Source organism: Acinonyx jubatus, chromosome D1 (genome assembly GCF_027475565.1).
Source record: "Acinonyx jubatus isolate Ajub_Pintada_27869175 chromosome D1, VMU_Ajub_asm_v1.0, whole genome shotgun sequence".
Taxonomy (NCBI): domain Eukaryota; kingdom Metazoa; phylum Chordata; class Mammalia; order Carnivora; family Felidae; genus Acinonyx; species Acinonyx jubatus.
In genome coordinates, this window is record NC_069390.1 from 43,694,089 (window position 1) to 43,713,169 (window position 19,081).

At 38.1% G+C, this 19,081-nt stretch overlaps 1 protein-coding gene and 1 long non-coding RNA gene across 2 annotated transcripts in view; one reads left to right on the plus strand and one right to left on the minus strand.

The window, feature by feature from the left end:
• Window positions 1-6,963: 6,963 nt before the first annotated feature.
• PDE3B (phosphodiesterase 3B) overlaps window positions 6,964-19,081 on the minus strand; it is a 172,137-nt gene continuing 160,019 nt past the window's right edge. The window contains exons 13-16 of the mRNA XM_027073073.2: window positions 15,536-15,739; window positions 13,535-13,696; window positions 10,451-10,706; window positions 6,964-9,519 (exon numbers count right to left, since the gene is read on the minus strand). Coding sequence (XP_026928874.2) covers window positions 9,305-9,519; window positions 10,451-10,706; window positions 13,535-13,696; window positions 15,536-15,739 — 837 coding nt within the window. The 3' untranslated portion in view covers window positions 6,964-9,304. The remainder of the gene's footprint in view (window positions 9,520-10,450; window positions 10,707-13,534; window positions 13,697-15,535; window positions 15,740-19,081) is intronic.
• Window positions 14,798-16,770, plus strand: LOC128311821 (uncharacterized). The gene is made up of 2 exons (XR_008290451.1): window positions 14,798-15,177; window positions 16,116-16,770. It is a non-coding gene; the product is annotated as an uncharacterized LOC128311821 (long non-coding RNA).

Consider the following 19,081-nt stretch of genomic DNA (forward strand, 5'->3'; position numbering starts at 1 on the left):
GCCTGTATACTGAATAAACAATGCTGGATATTTTTCAAATGTGTTATGTGGTAATGACTAATGAGAGGTTTGCAATATTGTGATTTATAAGAAATATATCTTTGGCCATATCTACAACCAAAATACATTTCTCATATATATCTGGTCTACAGCTTCCAAAACCCTTGGAATTTCCTGAGCGATAAGAGCAATGAGAGCATCTTTTGTTATAATGTTTGGTCCCTTGTCGTCAATATCTAAATAAATGCTTCAGAGCCATAAAGGTGAAATGGGTGTCTTGTTATTCATAACAAGCCCTCTTCCACCACAGCTGGGTTTATGTTAATGAGGTGACTTTGGGGAGGCGCCTAAGTGTGAGGACTTGTTGTCAGGGGAACCAATCAGGATCAAAAGGTTGGAAGTTTCAGTCCCACCCCCTGATTTCCGGGGAGGGGAAAGGAGTTGGAGGTTGAATCAATCACCAAAAGTAAATGATTTAATTAATCATGCCTGTGTTATAAGGCCTCCATAAAAACCCAAAAGGAAGTGGTTTGGAGAACTTCCAGGTTGGTGAACCAGAATGTTTCCATGTACCATTGTGCTAGGTCCGAAGCTCCATAATGACAGAAGGTCCAGTGTTGAGGAACTTGCCCTTTGTATCTCTTCATCGGCTGTTGGTTTGTATCCTTTAATATTCTCTGTAATAAACTAGTAATTTGTGAGTAAATGGGGTTTTTTTAAGTTCTGTGAACAACTCTAGCAAATTAATGGAACCCAAGGAGGGGGTTGTGGGACCCTCCAATCCGTAGTCAGTGGGTCGGTCAGCGATGGGTGTCTGAAGCAGAGGGCAGTCTTGTGGGACTGAGTCCTTCACTTGTGGAATGTGATACTATTTCTGGGTAAATTGTGTCAGAATTGAGTTGAATTGTAGGACACGCAGCTGGTGTTGCAGAATTACTTGGTAGTGGTGTGGGGAAACCACATTCCCCCATTGGAATTCTAGAACAATTAAGTTTAATTTCAAAATAAAACAGCACTTAGGGGCGCCTGGGTGGCTCAGTCGGTTAAGCGTCCGACTTCAGCTCAGGTCATGATCTCGTGGCTCCTGAGTTCAAGCCCAGCGTTGGGTTCTGTGCTGATAGCTCGGAGCCTGGAGCCTGCTTTGGATTCTGTGTCTCCTTCTCTCTCTGCTCCTCCTCCACTCACTGTCTCAAAAATAAATAAAACATTAAAGAAAATTTTTAAAGTAAAACAGCACTTAAACTGAGATTTCTTATAAAAATCTGTATTTTTAGCCTTTTCTTGAAAAATGAAGATCTGTCAATGCTGGGCTGGCATCTTGAGTGGTAAAAAACTAGAGCTTAGTTGTGGCTTTCTAAATGAGTATACATATATATTGCACCAAGCCCAAATTATTAATTTACAGTTTCTATCCAGTCTTGTAGGTATTTAAATATGTGGCCCCACTTAAAACATTTGAAGAAAGCTCTCATTTGTGTTCTAGTGTGAATCTTTGCTTCTAAAGACTAAATATTCTAGGTTCTTTACATAATTTGGTCCTTATTCTCTCTGGACCTCTTCAATGTACCAATGTTTACTTTAAAGCATATCATCTGGCTATTTCAGAATGGGGTGGATGCACTTTTTTTTTAATTTTTTTTTTTTTTTTTAGGAATGCAATTTGAGACCTCCTTTTGCCTATTCTTAAACCAGAAAAACATACTTAGAGGTAATTAACAACAGCTCTCAGTGCTTTTAGTAGTAGAGGTCTTATTAAACCAGCCCTTCAATTATCCTTTCTAAAAGGAGTTATTTGAACTTAAATGCAAGGAATCCTGTTTATTCTTCTTGAATTTCATCATCTTCATGGTTGATTTTCCTATCTTTATTGATCTTCTGTGTCTTCATTCAGGCAGATAATAGTGAAACAGCTATTAAGGGAAAATCAAGGCAAAGAAATCTTCAGCAAACAGATCCCCACTTAATTTCTTCTTCTTGATGAAATTAACTGAATATTCTCATTAAAAATCGGCAACCCCCTCCCCCCATATGAGAATTTTGACTACGTGAAGCCTTTTCAAGAGATTAAAGTGAGTCTAAGATCCTAAACTTGGGGACCACTTCCAAACTGAAATGGTAATAGCAGAATTTGAAGCTGTTCTATAAAAATGCAGTAGAAATTTGTACACTGATAGCATATGACAATAATGCTAAACATGCAATTTGAAAAATTTTAATCCTGTTTCTCAGTTCTTTGGGATTTTCTCAATTACATTGCTTGTAAATAATGACCGTTTTGTGTCTTTCCAAATTAGCATGGTTTTTATTTCTTCCTAAGGTTAGAAGCTCTAGTATAATACTGATGAAAAGTGGGGATAGTGATCATTCTTGTCTGTTTAAAGGAATGACCCTAACATTTCATCATTTATGTGACATTTGTTGTAGTTTCTTTTCTCCATGACCCTAGAACTTAAGTTTGTTTCTATTCTAGGTTTGTCTTATTCCTCCCTCCTTATTCGTTTCTTCCATCCTTTCTTCCTTTGTTCATTCTTTTCTCCCTTAAATGATAAAAAGATGAATTATTTCCTCTATTGATACTATCTTTTTTCTTTTTTTAATTGGCTAATGTGTTTCATTACGCTATTTTTTTTAATGAAATCTAATTGACGTACAATATTATATTTGCTTCAAGCGTACCACATTGTGATTCAACATTGCAGTATATTGGGAATGCTTATCACAGTGTTGACCATCTGTACCACACAATGCTATATTACATTATTAACCACAGTATTCCCCGTGCTATACTTCATATCTATGTGCATTATGTATTTCATAACTGCAAGTTTGTACCTAGTGATCCCCTTCACCTCTTTCAGCCTCCCTCCAACCCTCTCCTCTGGCAACCACCAGTTTATTATGTGTATTTATGAATCTTTTTTATTTTTGTTCATTTGTTTTTGTTTTTAAATTCCATGTATAAGGGAGATTGTATGGTGTTTTTCTTTCTCTGACTTACTTCACTTAGCTTAAGATCCTCAAGGTCCATCTGTGTTGTCACAAATGGCAAGATTTCTTTCTTTTTCATGGTTGAATACTATTGTGTTGGACATAGATGCCACGTTTTCTTTATTCATTCATCTATCAATGGACACTTAGGTTGCTTCCATGACTTGACTATAGCAGATACTGCTGCAGTGAACATGAGGGTGTGTATACCTTTTTGAGTTTGTGTTTTTTGTTTCCTTGGGATAAATACCCAGAAGTGGAATTGCTGGATTATGTGGTAGTTCTATTTTATTCAGGGGGTAGCTTTCCTACTGTCAGTCACAGTGGCTATGCCAATTTACTTTCCCACCAACCGCACACATGAGTTCCCTTTTCTCCTCCCTCTTGCCAACACTTGTTAGAACACTTACAAATACAAAAGACAGGAATAACAGGCATGAGGTGATCACTCGTGCGGTTTTGATTTGCACTTCCTTGACTAGTGACTTTGAGCACCCTTTCATGTACCTCTTGCCCATCTTTATGTCCTGGAAAAATGTCTACTCAGATCCTTTGCCCATTTTTTAAATCAGATTGGGTTTTGTTTTTGTCATGTTTGTTTTTTGCTGTTGAGGCGTACGAGTACTTAATGTATTTCAGATATTAACTAACCTCTTATCAGGTATGTCCTTCTACAGATATCTTCTCCCATTGAGTTGCTTGACTTTTGTTGATGGCTTTCTTCACTGTGCAGAAGCTTTTTAGTTTGACGTAGTTTGATTTGTCTGTTTTTGTTTTTTTGCTTGTGGTGACCTACTAAAAAATTAGTGGTGACCTATAAAAAAAAAAAGAGTGCCAATCCATGTCGAGGTAACTGCCTATGTTTTCTTCTCTGGGTTTTATGGTTTCAGGTCTCACATATAGGTCTTTAATCCATTTTGAGTTTAGTTTATATTTGGTGTGGCAAACTGGTGCAGTTTCATTCTTTTGCTGGTAGCTGTCCAGTTTTCCCAACACTACCAAAAAGACTATCTTTTCTGCACTTACATTCTTGGCTTCTTTCTCATAAATTGACCATACATGTGTGGATTTATTTCTGGGTTTTCTTCTGTTCTTTAGGTCTACATGTCTGTTTTTAGCTTATTACTATTGTGTTTTGATAACTATAACTTTACAATAAAGGTTGAAATCAGGAAGCATGTCTTCAGCTTTTTTTTTTTTCTTATGATTTCTTTGGCCATTCAGGGTGTCTTGTGCTTCTATACAAATTTCATGTCCATTCTATTCAGTCTTAAAAATGCCACTGGGATTTGGATAGAGATTGCATTGAGTCAATTTTAACAATATTCTTTCAACCATGAGCACTCAATTTTTATACATTCCATTTTCTTTATCCATGTGTTACTTTTTTAGTGTGTACGTTCACCTTCTTAGCTGAATTTATTCTTATGTATTTTCTCCTTGAAATTGTAAATGTTTTTTTTCTGATATTTCATTCATTTATAGAAATGCAAGAGTTTTTTCATTTTGTACCCATCAGCTTTACTGAACTTGTTTATTCTAAGTTTTTTGGGTGAAGTCTTCAGGGTTTTCTATATGTATACAGTATCATGTCATCTGCAAGTAGAGACCGTTTTACTTCTTCCTTTCAAACTGGAAGATTTATTTCTTCTCTGAGTGCTCTGGCTAGGATTTCCAATACTAAGTTGAATAAAAATGGTGAGGGTAGGCAGCTGTGTCTTTTTATTTTAGAATGTTAACTGTGGGCTTGTCATATATGGTCTTTATTATGTTTCTTCCACTACCTGCTTTGTTGAGAGATTTTATAAACAGATGGTGAACTTTGTCAAATGCTTGTTCTGCTCTATGGATCGCGATTTTTATCCTTTTGTTAATGTGGTATATCTATATTCTGTCCTTTTTCTAAGTTAAGCTAGATCCTTAGCTCAACTTATCAGTCTTTTTTTCTAATATAAACATCTAATGTCCTAAGTTTCTCTTCAAGTGCCATTTTCACTACATCTTCATTTTTGGAAAGTAGTACAGATACTTTATTCATTTCTACTTACATTTAACTGGCCATTATCATTTCTTTAGTTCTTCCTAGAGTTACCTGGAGCAATTTCTTTAATCTGTCAGGCATACATAGAAATAGTGGGGCCTGGGTGGCATCCACTCTTGATTTTGACTCAGGGCATGATTTCACACTAGTGGGATTGAGCCCCACGAAGCCTCCAAGATCAGTGTAATTGGTATTCTCCTTCTCCCTCCGTCTGCCCCTCTCCTGCTCTTTTTGTCTCTCTATATATAATATATATATTTTATATATATATATATATATATATATATATACATATTTTTTTTAATAAAGGGGCACCTGGGTTATCAGTTAAGCATCCAACTCTTGATTTCAGCTCAGGTCATGATCTTGTGTTTCACAGGTTCAAGTCCTGCCTCGGGCTCTGCATTGGTAGTGTGGAGCCTGCTTGGGATTCTCTCTCTCCCTCTTTCCCCGCCTCCCCTGCTCATGTTCTCTCTACAAAATAAATAAAATAATTGAAGACTAATTGTCTTGTGGTCAGAGACCATGGCTGTAGGGTACATATGCTTCGAAATTTATTGGGACTTGCTTTATAGACAAGTATGTGGTCAACTTTTATAAATGTTCTTTGGATGTTAAAAATTGTCTTATCTGTTGGGTTTTATGTTCTATATATGTCTAATACTGCCCATTGTGCCGTTCTATATTTTTATTAACTTTTGGTCTGTTTAACTTATGGTGTTAAATCTCCCATCAAGGTTGGAGAAATACCAATTTTTCCCTGTCATTCAACCAACATTTCATGCATGGTTATTTCATATATTTTTAAAGTTTTGTTTTTTTTTTTTTAATGTTTATTTTTGAGAGAGAGCATGAGGGAGAGGGGCAGAGACGAAGAGTGAGACACAGAATCTGAAACAGGCTCCAGGCTCTGAGCTGTCAGCACAGAGCCTGACGCAGGGCTTGAACTTGGGAACCGGGAGGTCATCACCTAGGCCAAAGTCAGACACTTAACCGACTGAGCCACCCAGGAGCCCGTATACTGTTTTGATCACGCAATGCATCATCTGCAGTCATTGGGTAGTCTAAATCTATTCATTTCTGCTATTCTCACTCATGGTCATTTCCTTGTGTTTGGTGACTTGTATCAAAGTTCTCCAGAGAAAGAGAACCAATAGGGTGTGTGTGTGTGCCAGTAAATGACACGGACAGCTGCCCAAAGCAGAAATATGAAAGTCACTGTCGTCTGCTTACCATCCTATCCAATTAATCTCGAGCAAACTGATTCTACATCTTGAATCTCCAGTCTACTTACCTCTCTGTTGTCCTGTAATCTCTTCATGTCCAGATTGGGGAGATCTCTCCATGTCTAATCTTATTCTTCCATTTGACATAGTATGTTATTTGATCTTCATAAAAATGTAAATCTTGGGGCACCTGAGGGGCTCAAGCATCTGATGCTTGACTTCAGCTCAGGTCATGATCTCATGGTGCGGGAGTTCAAGCTTTGCATTGGGCTCGGCACTGACAGTATGGACATTCTGCTTAGGCTTCTCTCTCTTTCTCTCTGCCCTTCCCCTGCTCGATCTCTCAAAATAAATAAATTTTATTTTTAAAAAATGTAAATCTAATCATGTCCCTCTTCAAGATTAAAACTTTTCTAGTTGTTCCTCAAGGAAAAATACTTAAATGGCATGTCATGCTTTGCCACGCCCTTCATTAGTCACTCTCTCTCTACTATTCCCTTCCAGTCACTCTAAACCTCCTTTGGCCCCCTCCAGTGTGAGGATAGTTCTTGTCTTGGCCTCTACACATAGTGTTGTTTTCTTTCCACAAGCAATTATCTCCAAGGTAAATCACTTTTTCCTCTGGGAAGCTGTTCATCCCCGCTCCACAGCCCAGTCGCCATCCCCACCCACCCTCTAGAGCTGTTCAGATTAGTCTGGCAACTATAATAAGGAAACCAGAGTTGGCTTTATTCATCTCTTTTGTGAAGTTTGTTCCTATGAGATGCAATCTAGAGAGAAGAAATTTTTGAGTTCAGCAGTGCTAGAGTTTACAGGATTCTTATAAGAACAGAAAACGTCAACAGCACCAACAAAGTAAGAATAGCAGGAAACAGCCTTCAAATCAGGAAATAACTTTAAAATTTTTTTTTATGGAGAAAGAATGTATCACTAAGCACATAAATATATTACAGCACTACAAGATTTCTAAGACCAGTGAGTTTAAAACAATAGTAAATTCATGATGAAAGTTAAAATAAAAGTCTGATTCAGTAGTAACCAAAATAGGATATGTAATATGGCTTGTGGCAATTTTTCAAGTAAGATTTCATTTAATAGCATAGCACTGTACTTAATATAGTCACATTCATTTCTTACAATTTATGAATTTGTTTTAGGTTTCTTTGGGCTATTTTAACATGTCAATTATTTAGCAAAGATTAAATAATTTAAAAGTTATTTAAAAAGGAGTTCTCAGTAATAGTATTTTTGATAAGACATTCCTTTTGAGAAAATATATACATTAACCCCAATACAAAATTTTAATAAAATAGAAAGGAAATCTAAGTTTCATTAAGCATGTAAGCACATGTGATTTTATACACATGGGCTTTGCAACAGCAGAAGTATACCTAGGATGCAAAAGGTGCACTAGAGAAATAAAAGCACAGGATATATACATTGTAAGTGCAAACTCAATAAATTAGTTAAAATTTTTTTACTTAGTAATGTGCGACCAGGTTACAAATCATGTGGCAGTGGTAGCAAAAGTGGCAGGAAGGAACTGAGCACTCAACATGTCTAATAAATAAAGCTCGGTGATTCATTAAATATTATACAAGATCAAAACTTCCAACACTTCTATAGATCTTTAATATTTTTGAGATACGCCAAATATTCCAGGTAGGTAAGAAACTGCCTGACATCATATGTAAATAAACCATCTTGGGAAATTAATGTTTTTACCGTCTACAAAAGCTACATGGATCCAAAATATGGTCTCCAAGAAGAAAAAAACAAAGTAGTCTACCATCTTGCTATCTGTACCCTAGGAGTTCATGAATATTGTAAATAACCATTTTCTTTGCAATTAAGGCTTCCCACCATTTACTTTCTTAAAAATTAGACTTGCAGTTGGGCTCTCGAAGTACTAAGTAGTCATAGGTCACTTCTGCCATGTAGTCTCGAGGCAGGAGGAAATGAACAAAGATTAGCATCAGTTTTACGGTGACTAAACATGACACCTAAGATCTGGATCTAGAGATAAGCACATACTCTGATTATTCACTGTGCCTTTTAGAACTCCTACCAGTGCTTTTGTTCTTTATCTTCGATAGGGTTAGCTTCGTCTGATTTTTGCAATAAGGCAAAAGACCTCTCCTTTTCCTCCACTTTAGTCTCAAATTATGAGATCTGAGAGAAAATGCTCACTTCACAAAAAGTTAACATCTTTAGGACCATTCTTTTCTTCTGACAAGTCTGTTTATATTAACTAAATATTGAAAAATACTAATCCTGAGCAAGAGTACTAAGAACAGTTTTGACTAAACAATACAATTCCTTCATTTTTAAACCTGAACAGCTTTAAAAATTCAACCACGGAATGAAGTCAGTGGGACTGGAATTAAGACTTCTGTCCACAGCAAACCTGAATACTCGGAGCAGAAATAGAACACACGTAGAAGGTAACACACGACGGTGAAAAGCATCAAACTGATGCGCCTGGATTTTGTCGTGTTTGACAAATGTCATTCAGTCTTTCACGGATAAACGTGGCTGGGAGAACGGCATTGGCCAGTGTACTGCATTGAACGGATCCCTCAGAAAGGCAAACACGGGGTTCTTTTTTAGGCAGGCACAGACTTCCCCCCCGACACACACATTCAAAGACCTAAAAGACACGTGGAAAATGTTTTCATGAAAGCAAAAAGTTCTGCCCATCTTGGAAACTGAGGTCCCGTGAATTTTTAGTTCTAGCTACCCCTCATGGAAGTAAGAGCTTACTACCTGGCAAAGCGTTATTACGACAAAGTAGATACCAGTGGAGGCATCGAGGAAGAGCTTCGCAACACGAGCGACGGAAGCCCCGTTCTACGAACACTCGTCCGGTCTGTGTCCGTGTGCCGCAAGTGCACAGGACCGGGGAGCTGCCAGCGCAGCGAGGGTCCTCTCGCGGTCCTCAGGCCCGTCCACCTGGGAGCGGTCGGCTGCGAGTCCGCATGGTCAGTGCCAGGCGAGGACTTCTGACCCTGGGCATGGCCCTCGGGACTTCTTCAAGATGTCTTTTCTTTTATTCAAACTGTCTCTCCTCCTCTTCATCTGCTTCTTCAATGACCTGAATGTCATCTGCTTGAGGTAAGGAAGAATTCTCCACCTGCAGTTTATTCCCATCAGCTTTACATTTCTCTTCTTCCTCGATGATTTCCTTCCATATCTTGTGGTTTTCGGTGAGGTGGTGCATTAGCTGACAAAATATTCGTCGTCTGCCTTTCCTCCTTCGTGGTTCTGTGAAGTTTAAAACAGACAGATTCTAATCCTAGTAATACACTTCAATCATTCATTCACTAAACACCTGAGTGCCTATTACTTTCCAGGCATTTCTCTAGGGCACTGGGGTTGTAGTAATATGCAGTAAGATAATCTCTGCACCGTGGAGCTCATATTCTAATGGAAAGATCTAGAAAAGCAAATGAAGAAGCAAAACACAAGATGGGGTTAAATATGAACAGATGAAAATGAAGCAGAGAAAAGGATTAGGGAAGACTGGGTGGGGCGAGAGGGGAGGACAGTACTAAAATTTCAAGTGATAAAAAAATGCAGTTAAACGATGTTTTTTTAGGACTTAGGTACTGAATTAAACACAATTATTACAGCTTCAATGAGTAGAAATAATTTTTGGAAGCCAGTCATTTGCCCGAGATGATGCTCACATGGTGGTGGCAGAAAACCACTCTTCACTATACTGATCCTGAAGACAACTGGGGATGTGGGGGGCTAGTTCTTCATAATTATGCTCTCTGTTCTCAGCTATAGCATGCTTGGAATGCCGGATATAATGTCATTTAAATTCGACTTTAAAGAGCAAATACTGGATTTCATTTACAGCCAGAAAGGCAGCAGGTGTCAAGGACTGGCCCCTCGAGCCCACTCACCTCACACAGTCAGATATGGTGACAGTCCTACTGTGCTGCACAGGTAGAACCTCCTGAAGCGAACTGGCTGGAGGACAATACCCAGAGAGATGCTACTTCAACCAAGACCGTGTGTCGTGGCATCAGCACGGCACCCAGGAGTTACTCAAGAGACTATTCAATCTGAACATTGAGCTACTAGTTACTCCAGACAGAACTACAGAATCTGTATCTTAAAGATCCAAATTTAGTGTTATTAACTGCAAACATCCATTTGAGAATTTATAATATCCCTCCATTCTTACTAGGATTTAAGTTGTCTTCTATTTCTTCATCATCTGTATCTAATTCTTCGCCATCTTCTTCATCATAACAACTTTCGGCATCTTCCTCCTCTTCTGCTTCTATCCACTCACCCGGCAGCAAGCCGGCAGCATCGTAGGAGTTACACAGAGGCCCCACTATGTGGGTGATGAAAGATTCTTGGAGTTTTGCTAGTTGAGGTGAAGAACGATCCATGAAGGGACTGATGGGCAAACCAAGATTAGCTTCTTCATCTCCCTGATCATTTAAAAAAGAAAAGTACATTTGTAACTACTGAAAGAATAACCACTGAGCTTTGCTGTTAAAATTATCTTGCTTTTTAGTTTTTATTCATTTATTTTGAGAGAGTGCATGTGTGAATAAGGGAGGGCCAGAGAGGGGATCTCAGGCAGGCTCCACACTGTCCGTGCAGAGCCCAACGTGGGGCTCCATCTCCCTGTTCGTGGGATCACGCATGGGAGCCGAAATCAAGAGTCGGACACTTAACCAACTAAGCCACCTAGGCACCCCTGTCTTAAGGTTTCTAAATATGCATAGTCTACATCAAAATAAGTTTTACAAGGAAGTGTCTAATTACTGCCATTTTAACTGTAAGAATTCCTCCAATATTTGAGAAATTCTAAGTGAGACTATTTTCACACTGCACCAGTTTACAGGAAAAATGTACATTAAAAAAAGAACGAATCTAACAACCTGCAAAATTCTATGTCACGTATAGATTCCCCTTCTCCTAAGGGGAGATGGTATCATGGAAACTTTGTACGTCCAATGTGTAGAGTTGAATTTTGTAAGTGCCTTTCAACACCCTGCTCTTTTCTAATAGCAGATCCTTTTAATGAATCTGAATCAGAAAACCTAGCATGTAAAACAGAAAGAGAGGAGAGAAGGAGCACTCCCGTGCCTGCCCTCTGATACCCTCTCACTGTGCCCTCCAGGGCTTCAGAGAGCACAATTGGAGCTCAGACAGATGTGGTTTCAAAGCCTGCTTTTGCCACCAACAACCTGTGTGGTGTTGAGCAAGCTCTATGCCCATTTCATGTGTAAAATCTGAATAATCTACTTTAAAGGTTGCTCTGAGGATGAAAAGCAATATTATATCAAGTATTTAGCACAGTACTGAGCATTCCCCAGAGGATACGATGAACATTTTCATTCCTAGGATTTGAACTGGTGGGGAATGAATAACCTCTAGAATGTATAAACTGTGTAGGCAACAGTGTCCATGTGATGAGCCAGCATTGTCCTAGGGAAACAACCAGAGACTGTCCTAGTGATTGCCCCATGATTAGAAATCTATGATTTTATCTTCTGTGAGGAAGAAAACCATTGTTTGCCAAAAAGAAAGCTCAGTTGGATTTACCCACAGGATTCTACAATTTCCTAAATTTTGCTTTTTTTTTTTTTTTAATGAGTTTGGTTTTTTTAAGCCCATGGCACTTAAATGGATATAGGAGTATAAAGACAGGATAACAAGATAACAAAAAAATAAAAAGTTGGTCAAGGTTAGAATTTTGCATCTGTACCCAAAAGATGTTTAACAGCCTAACCAGATTGAGAAAGAAATTTAATAGTGTTGATGCAGGTTGACTAGGACTTTCATTATAGATTAGCACATTTAACCTTCATGATAACTCCATGTGGTAGGGTGTCAGATGACCTTTTGTTCTAAAGATGAATAATGAAACTTAGATTAAATAAAATTGTCTGAAATAATATGTTTAGTAATAAACCTGGAATTACAAAAGCTGACATTTATTGATCATTTGGGTGTCAGGAACTGTTCTAAGAACTTTATTAATTCATCTAATCCTCACAGCAATCTTATGAGGTGATCCCATCAAATATTCCCATTTTATCAATGGAGAAACTAAGGCGCAGAGAGGTTAAGTAATTTATCCTAGATCACATTGCTGGTTTAAAAAAAAAAAAAAAGAACCTGGGATTCAACCTCCCAGCATGGATTCTAACTTTGTGTAATGAGAATTCTGTATACTTTAAAAATAATCACATTATAGGGGCAGCTAGGTGGTTCAGTCAGTTGAGCATCTGGCTCTTGATTTTGGCTCGGGTCATGATCCTGCAGTTGGTGAGTTTGGGCCCTGTGTCGGACTCCATGCTGGTGGTGTGGGGCCTGCTTGGGATTCTCTCTCTACCTCTCGCTCTCTCTTTGACCTTCCCCTGCTTGCTCTCTCAAAATTAAAAAAAAAAAAAAACTTCAAAAAAAGGTATATTATAAATTGGGTCTAAATGAACTTCAACCTTCTCTACTTATTAACTTCCTTCATCTGATTTTGAAATACATAGCTCCGCTCCCTTTTGCCCAGATCCTTTCTGTTTGCCTTTAAATATTCCACACTCTTCCACTCTGAGAAGGCAAATTTGAGGCCTGAGCTCCAATCTCCTAGTGTGGCTACTTCTCCAACCCTTTCCTTGCTGCTCACTCAATATCTCAGTGATTGGCTTTGGTGCATGTTGGGCATACAAGTGCATTCAGGTACAGTATTATTTTAAAGGCAAGATTTTAAAACCTACAAGAGCATGTTTATATCTTTGAATCCTTAAAACCACGAAATAACTCCTTTATCTCCATTTCTAGCCCTCAAATGTCTTACCCTCTGCCAGGACTTTTATCCAGTTGATGTTTCTAAGGCAGTCTTTCTGCAGCAGAATTGGAAATGGATTCATATTCTTTAATATATCATCTAAGTATACCCTGAATCAATTAAAAACATTTGCATCTGGAAATAAATGATCCTAGGTTGCAGGCACTCAGGGTTTTGAAAGCAATCTTGGAATCATAATGTAGTGTAGCCTTACCTCTTGACTCAAGGGACATTCGACCCATGTCAGATAGGCAGTAAGATATTTTTTGTTTTAAGTTTTAGCAGCAAGAGCAAAACAGAGCTGAGAAAACACTAAGACCAGAGCAAATTCAACAACTTCTAACCATTTTTGGTCAAGGCAAACAGACTTCAAACACTCGATGTAGCTTACCCAAATCTCAAAGACTAGCATCTTCAGATGGCGGCTCTCAAAAATCCCTCCAATCTCACGTTTCAACCTACCTGCTCATAAAATTCATTGACGATGCCTTCTGTCCATTTCAAATGCAAGTCCCGAACTTTCGCTGGGCCGTTTATATCTGCCAGTTTGATACACACCTGGCATACCAAGAGGCGATCATTTTCATTGCTCCATTCTATACCGTTACTGTTTACATCATTGGCCTGTGTTGGAAAAACAATTATTTTAGCTTTTGAGGGCACAGGAGTTGGGTTTTTGCCCCCAAAAGTATCTTAAAACTATTTCCTGTCTAAATTATAGGAAGGAATATGGGTTAATGGTAGAATGACACTTTGAAGTGTTGTTCTAATTTTGTTTCTAAGGAAGCAGAACATCATAAAAACAGAAACTGTGGTTTCAATACGTGTGATTACCACAAAATTATAACTTGTGTATATATTACATATGTAATTAATATATAATTTAATATATAATATACACTATAATTTTACAGAACACTTAAGACCTAAAGAGAAGTTGGCTTTAGCTGTGAAAGGAAAATATGGTATAGTTGAAAGAAGACAAGTTTTAAAAGTTGATCTCAATGGTTTCAAATCCTGACTCGATTTATTCATTGTGTGATACTGGAAAAATGACTTCATCTCCCTGAATGTAAATTTCTTCATCTATAAAATAGGAAAAGTAGTACCAATCCAGCCATATTGCCATGAAGATTAATAAATGAAAAATGCCTAGATCACAGTATATGCTAACACTGTTATTTAAATAAATGGTAATTATCATCACTAAGTAGGCAACTTACTATGCCTTCCAAAAACTCCAATTTTCTCTTGTAAAAAATAAAGTACATGGCCCAGATCAGTGGTTATTGAACGTTAGCAGTGTCTTAGGCACCAAACCCTTTTGTCAAAGTCACTATAGAAAACACTAAAAAGGAGAGCTGTTTTGATTGAACCCGTGTAGGAGATCTAGAGCCCCACTCATGTGACATTTTCCTGAGAGACTACAGAATAGAAACCTCTGAGGAACACAGATTCAAAAGCACTGGGCTAGCTGATCTTGGACCTGTAAAAACAAACATCTGTTACTCTGACTTAAGCACTTAAATGGATTTTCATTATTAAATAAAAGTTAACAGAGCAACACAACAATAAAATAATTTTAAAGGCATATAATTTTTTTTTATTTTTCTAAGTATTTTATTAATATCATGACCGCCACATACAGGGTCTCCACCCGGCTGGTTAAATCTAGTATTCCTTTGTTACCAGTTCCTCTACCCTGAAGGTGCACCTTTCCTTTAGGTCACAAATGTCATCAAGGGAATAACAGCTTCCTGCCAGCCAAAGAGAGAGCATCCTTCCCTCAAGAATCTGTAAAGCTGTGTAAATCTCTGAGTCTGTAAAGCATTTTCCACCCCTGACGTCTCAGGGGTAGAACACATGCCAGTGACTAGCACTATCACATGAGGGCAGTGATTCTCAATTCCCTATTGAATGCGAATTCTTAACGGCAGGGACTTTCACCCGTTCCTCCCTTACTCTGTGCTGGACGACCGCGCACAGTGGGCAACCCCAGCCGTTCTTCAATGAGCGCATTATACTCCAGTGGAAGAGTGGACAGTCTTCTCCCACACCAGCCAGCTAAACACTAATGTGAAGAGGGGATGAACAGGTGCAGTGAGGTAAGTATAACTGGCTGAGAAGCCCATCTTCAATTTCATAAAATACCTTAGTTGGCACTGTGCACAACTTTCTCCACTCTGCCCCTAAAAGCTTTTTGCATCATTAATTGGCTTATCACCATGTGAAGGAAAGTTATAAGTCTATGTGTCAGAAAAGAAATGTAGCAAGTGACAGTCTTTTTAGGACATGTTATAATAAATATTATTTAAAAAATATTGGCATATATTGTCTTGCATATGGTCGCATTATGACTTTATGAGTAGTATTAACTCTAACTTAGCATTAAAAAACACTTATCAGTAATACTGACAATAAAGATTTCCATCTTTGAAGCCAGACATTAATATGTACACAAACCTTGGCATTGAATTCAGCAAGGAAATCGAAATGCTTTTTAAGATCTGTGGCAAGGATTGCTTCAATGACTAAAAAACGAAAGCGCTTGAATTCCACGTGATCAAGATTAAGAAGGAAGTTGTACTCTGGGCGAGAAAGATATAGATTCCAAGCTGATGCGGCATGATGATTTTCTAGAACAGATCTGTCGTTGTACAAAACTGCCTGAAAAGTAATAAGGAAAATGAGTCAGGCATCTCAGAGATAGTAATCTTTAATAATAAACAGAGTTAGGTTGGAAGAGTATAAACAATGAGTAACTACTATATGCCAAGCATTTTAATATCTGTGAAGAAGGGTTGTGATAATTTTCTAAATGAGTTTACTGAAGTACAGAAAGGGGAAGATACCCCTTTCCAGCATGTACATCTAGTAGGTGAAAGGGTAATTCGTCTCCAAAGTTCATCTTTGCAGACACCATGCTGCCCTCAAGAGACATAAAGTTGATATCTGAGGTCCACTTCATTAAATCAGTAAAGCTTCTGTTAGGAAAGTCATTAGAGAGACACAGCAGATTTAAGGACACATTTCTCTTCTTCAGCTAGCACGGAGTCATTGTGGTGAGGACCAAAGAAGAGGCAGGAGCAGTGTCCCGGGTGAGTCGCAGTCCCACATGCCTGGGAAGGACACAGCCTGTACTCCCATCCTGACACTGTCCCTGGGAGTAAGCGAGAAGCAGGACACAGGTAAAAGCACAAATCCTCTGGTGCAAGTGGAATGGGACCCTTCACTGTTCATCCACCTCATTTCAGTGGAAGTCCCTCAGTACTCTAGAACTTTAGAATACAGATTTTAAAAAACAGTGACTTATAGATTTGTCAGAGCCTCTTCTACCTCTAAAAATTGAGCAATTAAAAAGGTTATTAAATAAGCACAGTAATTATTTTAAAAACTTTCACAGCCAGTGCTAAAGGCTAGGGATAAACATAAAAACCTGTCTCCTGGTTTTCATAAAGCTTCTTGTTAATGAGAAAGAAGGACAGATAAAAATAGAATGCAATCTACATTAAGATCTATATTCTGGGAACTTAAATAGGTTTACATGTTATTTGTGAAAATTAGCTATAGTCTAAATGTAAGCATAGATACTTAATACCATTTGATTGTTTTTTTACAGCATTTTATGAAAGCAGTGATGATTTAAACTTTGTAATGGGCCATATAAAGTCTGTAAACAATCTAAATGTCCACTGATGGATGAACAAAAATGTGGTGTGTGTATATATGTGTGTCGATGTGTGTGTGTGTGTGTGTGTGTGTGTAATGGAATATTTATCCAGCCATGAGAAAGAAGAAAATCCTGACATTTGAGACAACATGGATGGACCTTGAGAGCACTATGCTAAGTGAGGTAAGTCAAAAAAGACAAATACTGTTTGATATCTCTCGTATGTGGAATCTAAAAAAGCTGAACTCATGGAAACGCAGAAGGGTAGTTGCCAGGGGGTGGGGGAAGTAGAAAGATGTTGGTCAAAGGGTACAAACGTCCAGTTACAGCACAAAGTTCTGGGGCTCTAATGTACAGCATTGCGATTATAGTTATTAGTACTGGTATTATATACTTAAAAGTTGGTACTTACCACAAAAAAGATGTGATATTAGGTGACATGATAGTAATCACATTACAACATGTGTATCAAATGAACACAATGTATACCTTAAACTTTCACAATGTTACATATCAATTATGTCAATAAAAAGGCATCTTATAGTAACCTTATTACAACTTGTAAACATCATTAATCCCAAAGAGAAATAATAAGCTTCAAAGATTCCCTAAGGGGTCAATTTGTATTTCATAGTGATTTAACCAATTCATATTCAAATCTGATCAGGATGGATAAACTATTAGAACAGCTTTGTCTGTTCAGGAAAAAGTAATACGACTTCCAGCTCAATAAAGCACAACATGTAACAAGTGCCCTGGAGAGCTAGCTGACTTAATAAACTCTTGGCTCGCAAGATAAGTAAAAGAAATAATGAAGTTCAGAATTCCTTCACCATTCAAATTACCCTTTGAAATTACCAAAGAAGTATAAAAGAGGGGTAAAAAATCTGAATCAGTATTAAAATCTAGATGTTATCACCGACTGGAAACCTCAAAGACAAAATGAAAGTGGGAATGGATTGAGAAGAGTCCAAGTAAGTTATCACATGAGAAGGAAAAACCCACCTGGAGAGCAAGCGGAAGGAGTCCTCCGCTGGACCCCAAGAAACCCACTACCTCACAGATGAGCAGAGGCAAGAAACCATCATGGAGCCATAAGTAGGAGGCAAATGTCCATTCCACTTGAGGAAGAATACTGGGTGAGAACGTACAATAAGCCAAGCTTAAACTTAATGAGAAAAACACTCCAGGAAGAACAGATAGTGAAGCCTCAGCTGGCTTTTACCGAGGGCTCTATAACAACCAGAGAAAGCAGACCAGGCCCTGGCTAACTTGGAGCTGCAGTAAATGACATCCTGTGACTTTGTGCTAAAGCATCCTGATGCCTGCTGTCTCTGGCTATGGATCCCCTTCCTTCACCCCACAGGCGATGACATCTCTAATTTGGCAGAGCAAATCCGCTGATCATAAACTTCCTTTTTCACCTTCTTTCTGAGTTGGAAAGATTTGCAACAGGGTTTAATACAAACTGATAGAATTAATCTTAACAAATAATAAACACCTTTCAATAAGTGAACAAAGAGAGAAAACCCATCAGACATGTGAAAGATTTCGATCAAACAGAGGAAGAGGCTGACAAATGTGAACCAATGTCCCCTTTTGACGAGATCGGGTACGTTCAGGGTGGTATGGCCCTAGCAAGTGTCCTCTTTTGAAACACAAACAGGAGGAAACTTTTAAAAATGTCTATGTCATAGTCATGAGATTAAAGAGGGTACTTTTGAAAAGTGAAAAATCTTGGATTAAGAAAAATTGTTTCCACTTAAAAAAAGTTCTTAAAAAAAAATCCAGTAGAGGTAGTAAATCAGGTGTGGCAGAAAACAAAGGAGCTAGTTTTAAAAAAAGAAAAGAAAAGGTACTTCTCTCTAAAGAAATAGTCATGATAAATAGCTGTCATTTTGGGATCCCTTTACCCCAAAGATCTGGGGTTGTTCTAAAATTTCTGGCAATCCTGTATCTTTTGAGATCCTTTGCCTTCCCTGTCACCTTTGTTTTGCTAAGACACTTTTTTAAGTAACTTTCTAAGGATGAACAGGTACATGCCTTATTTAATCTTGTTTAAAAAATCTTCGTATGTCGGAGATTCTCTTTATTTTGCTCTTAATGCTCGGCTGTAGCTTAGCTTCATACAGAAATCTCGAAAATAACCAGAAATCAGAAAACCTGAAAATCATCTTTACAGCAGCACTTCCCATTTCCTCCGCTGTGTTAGTTCTTTCCCAGCACTTACAACCTCATCATCTCTCTGCCACGCAGACACGCTCTATTATCTTGTTTTTCTTGCTTTACCAGAATGTAAGCTGTACAGAGGCAGAACTTTTTTTTTTTTTGCCTGCTTT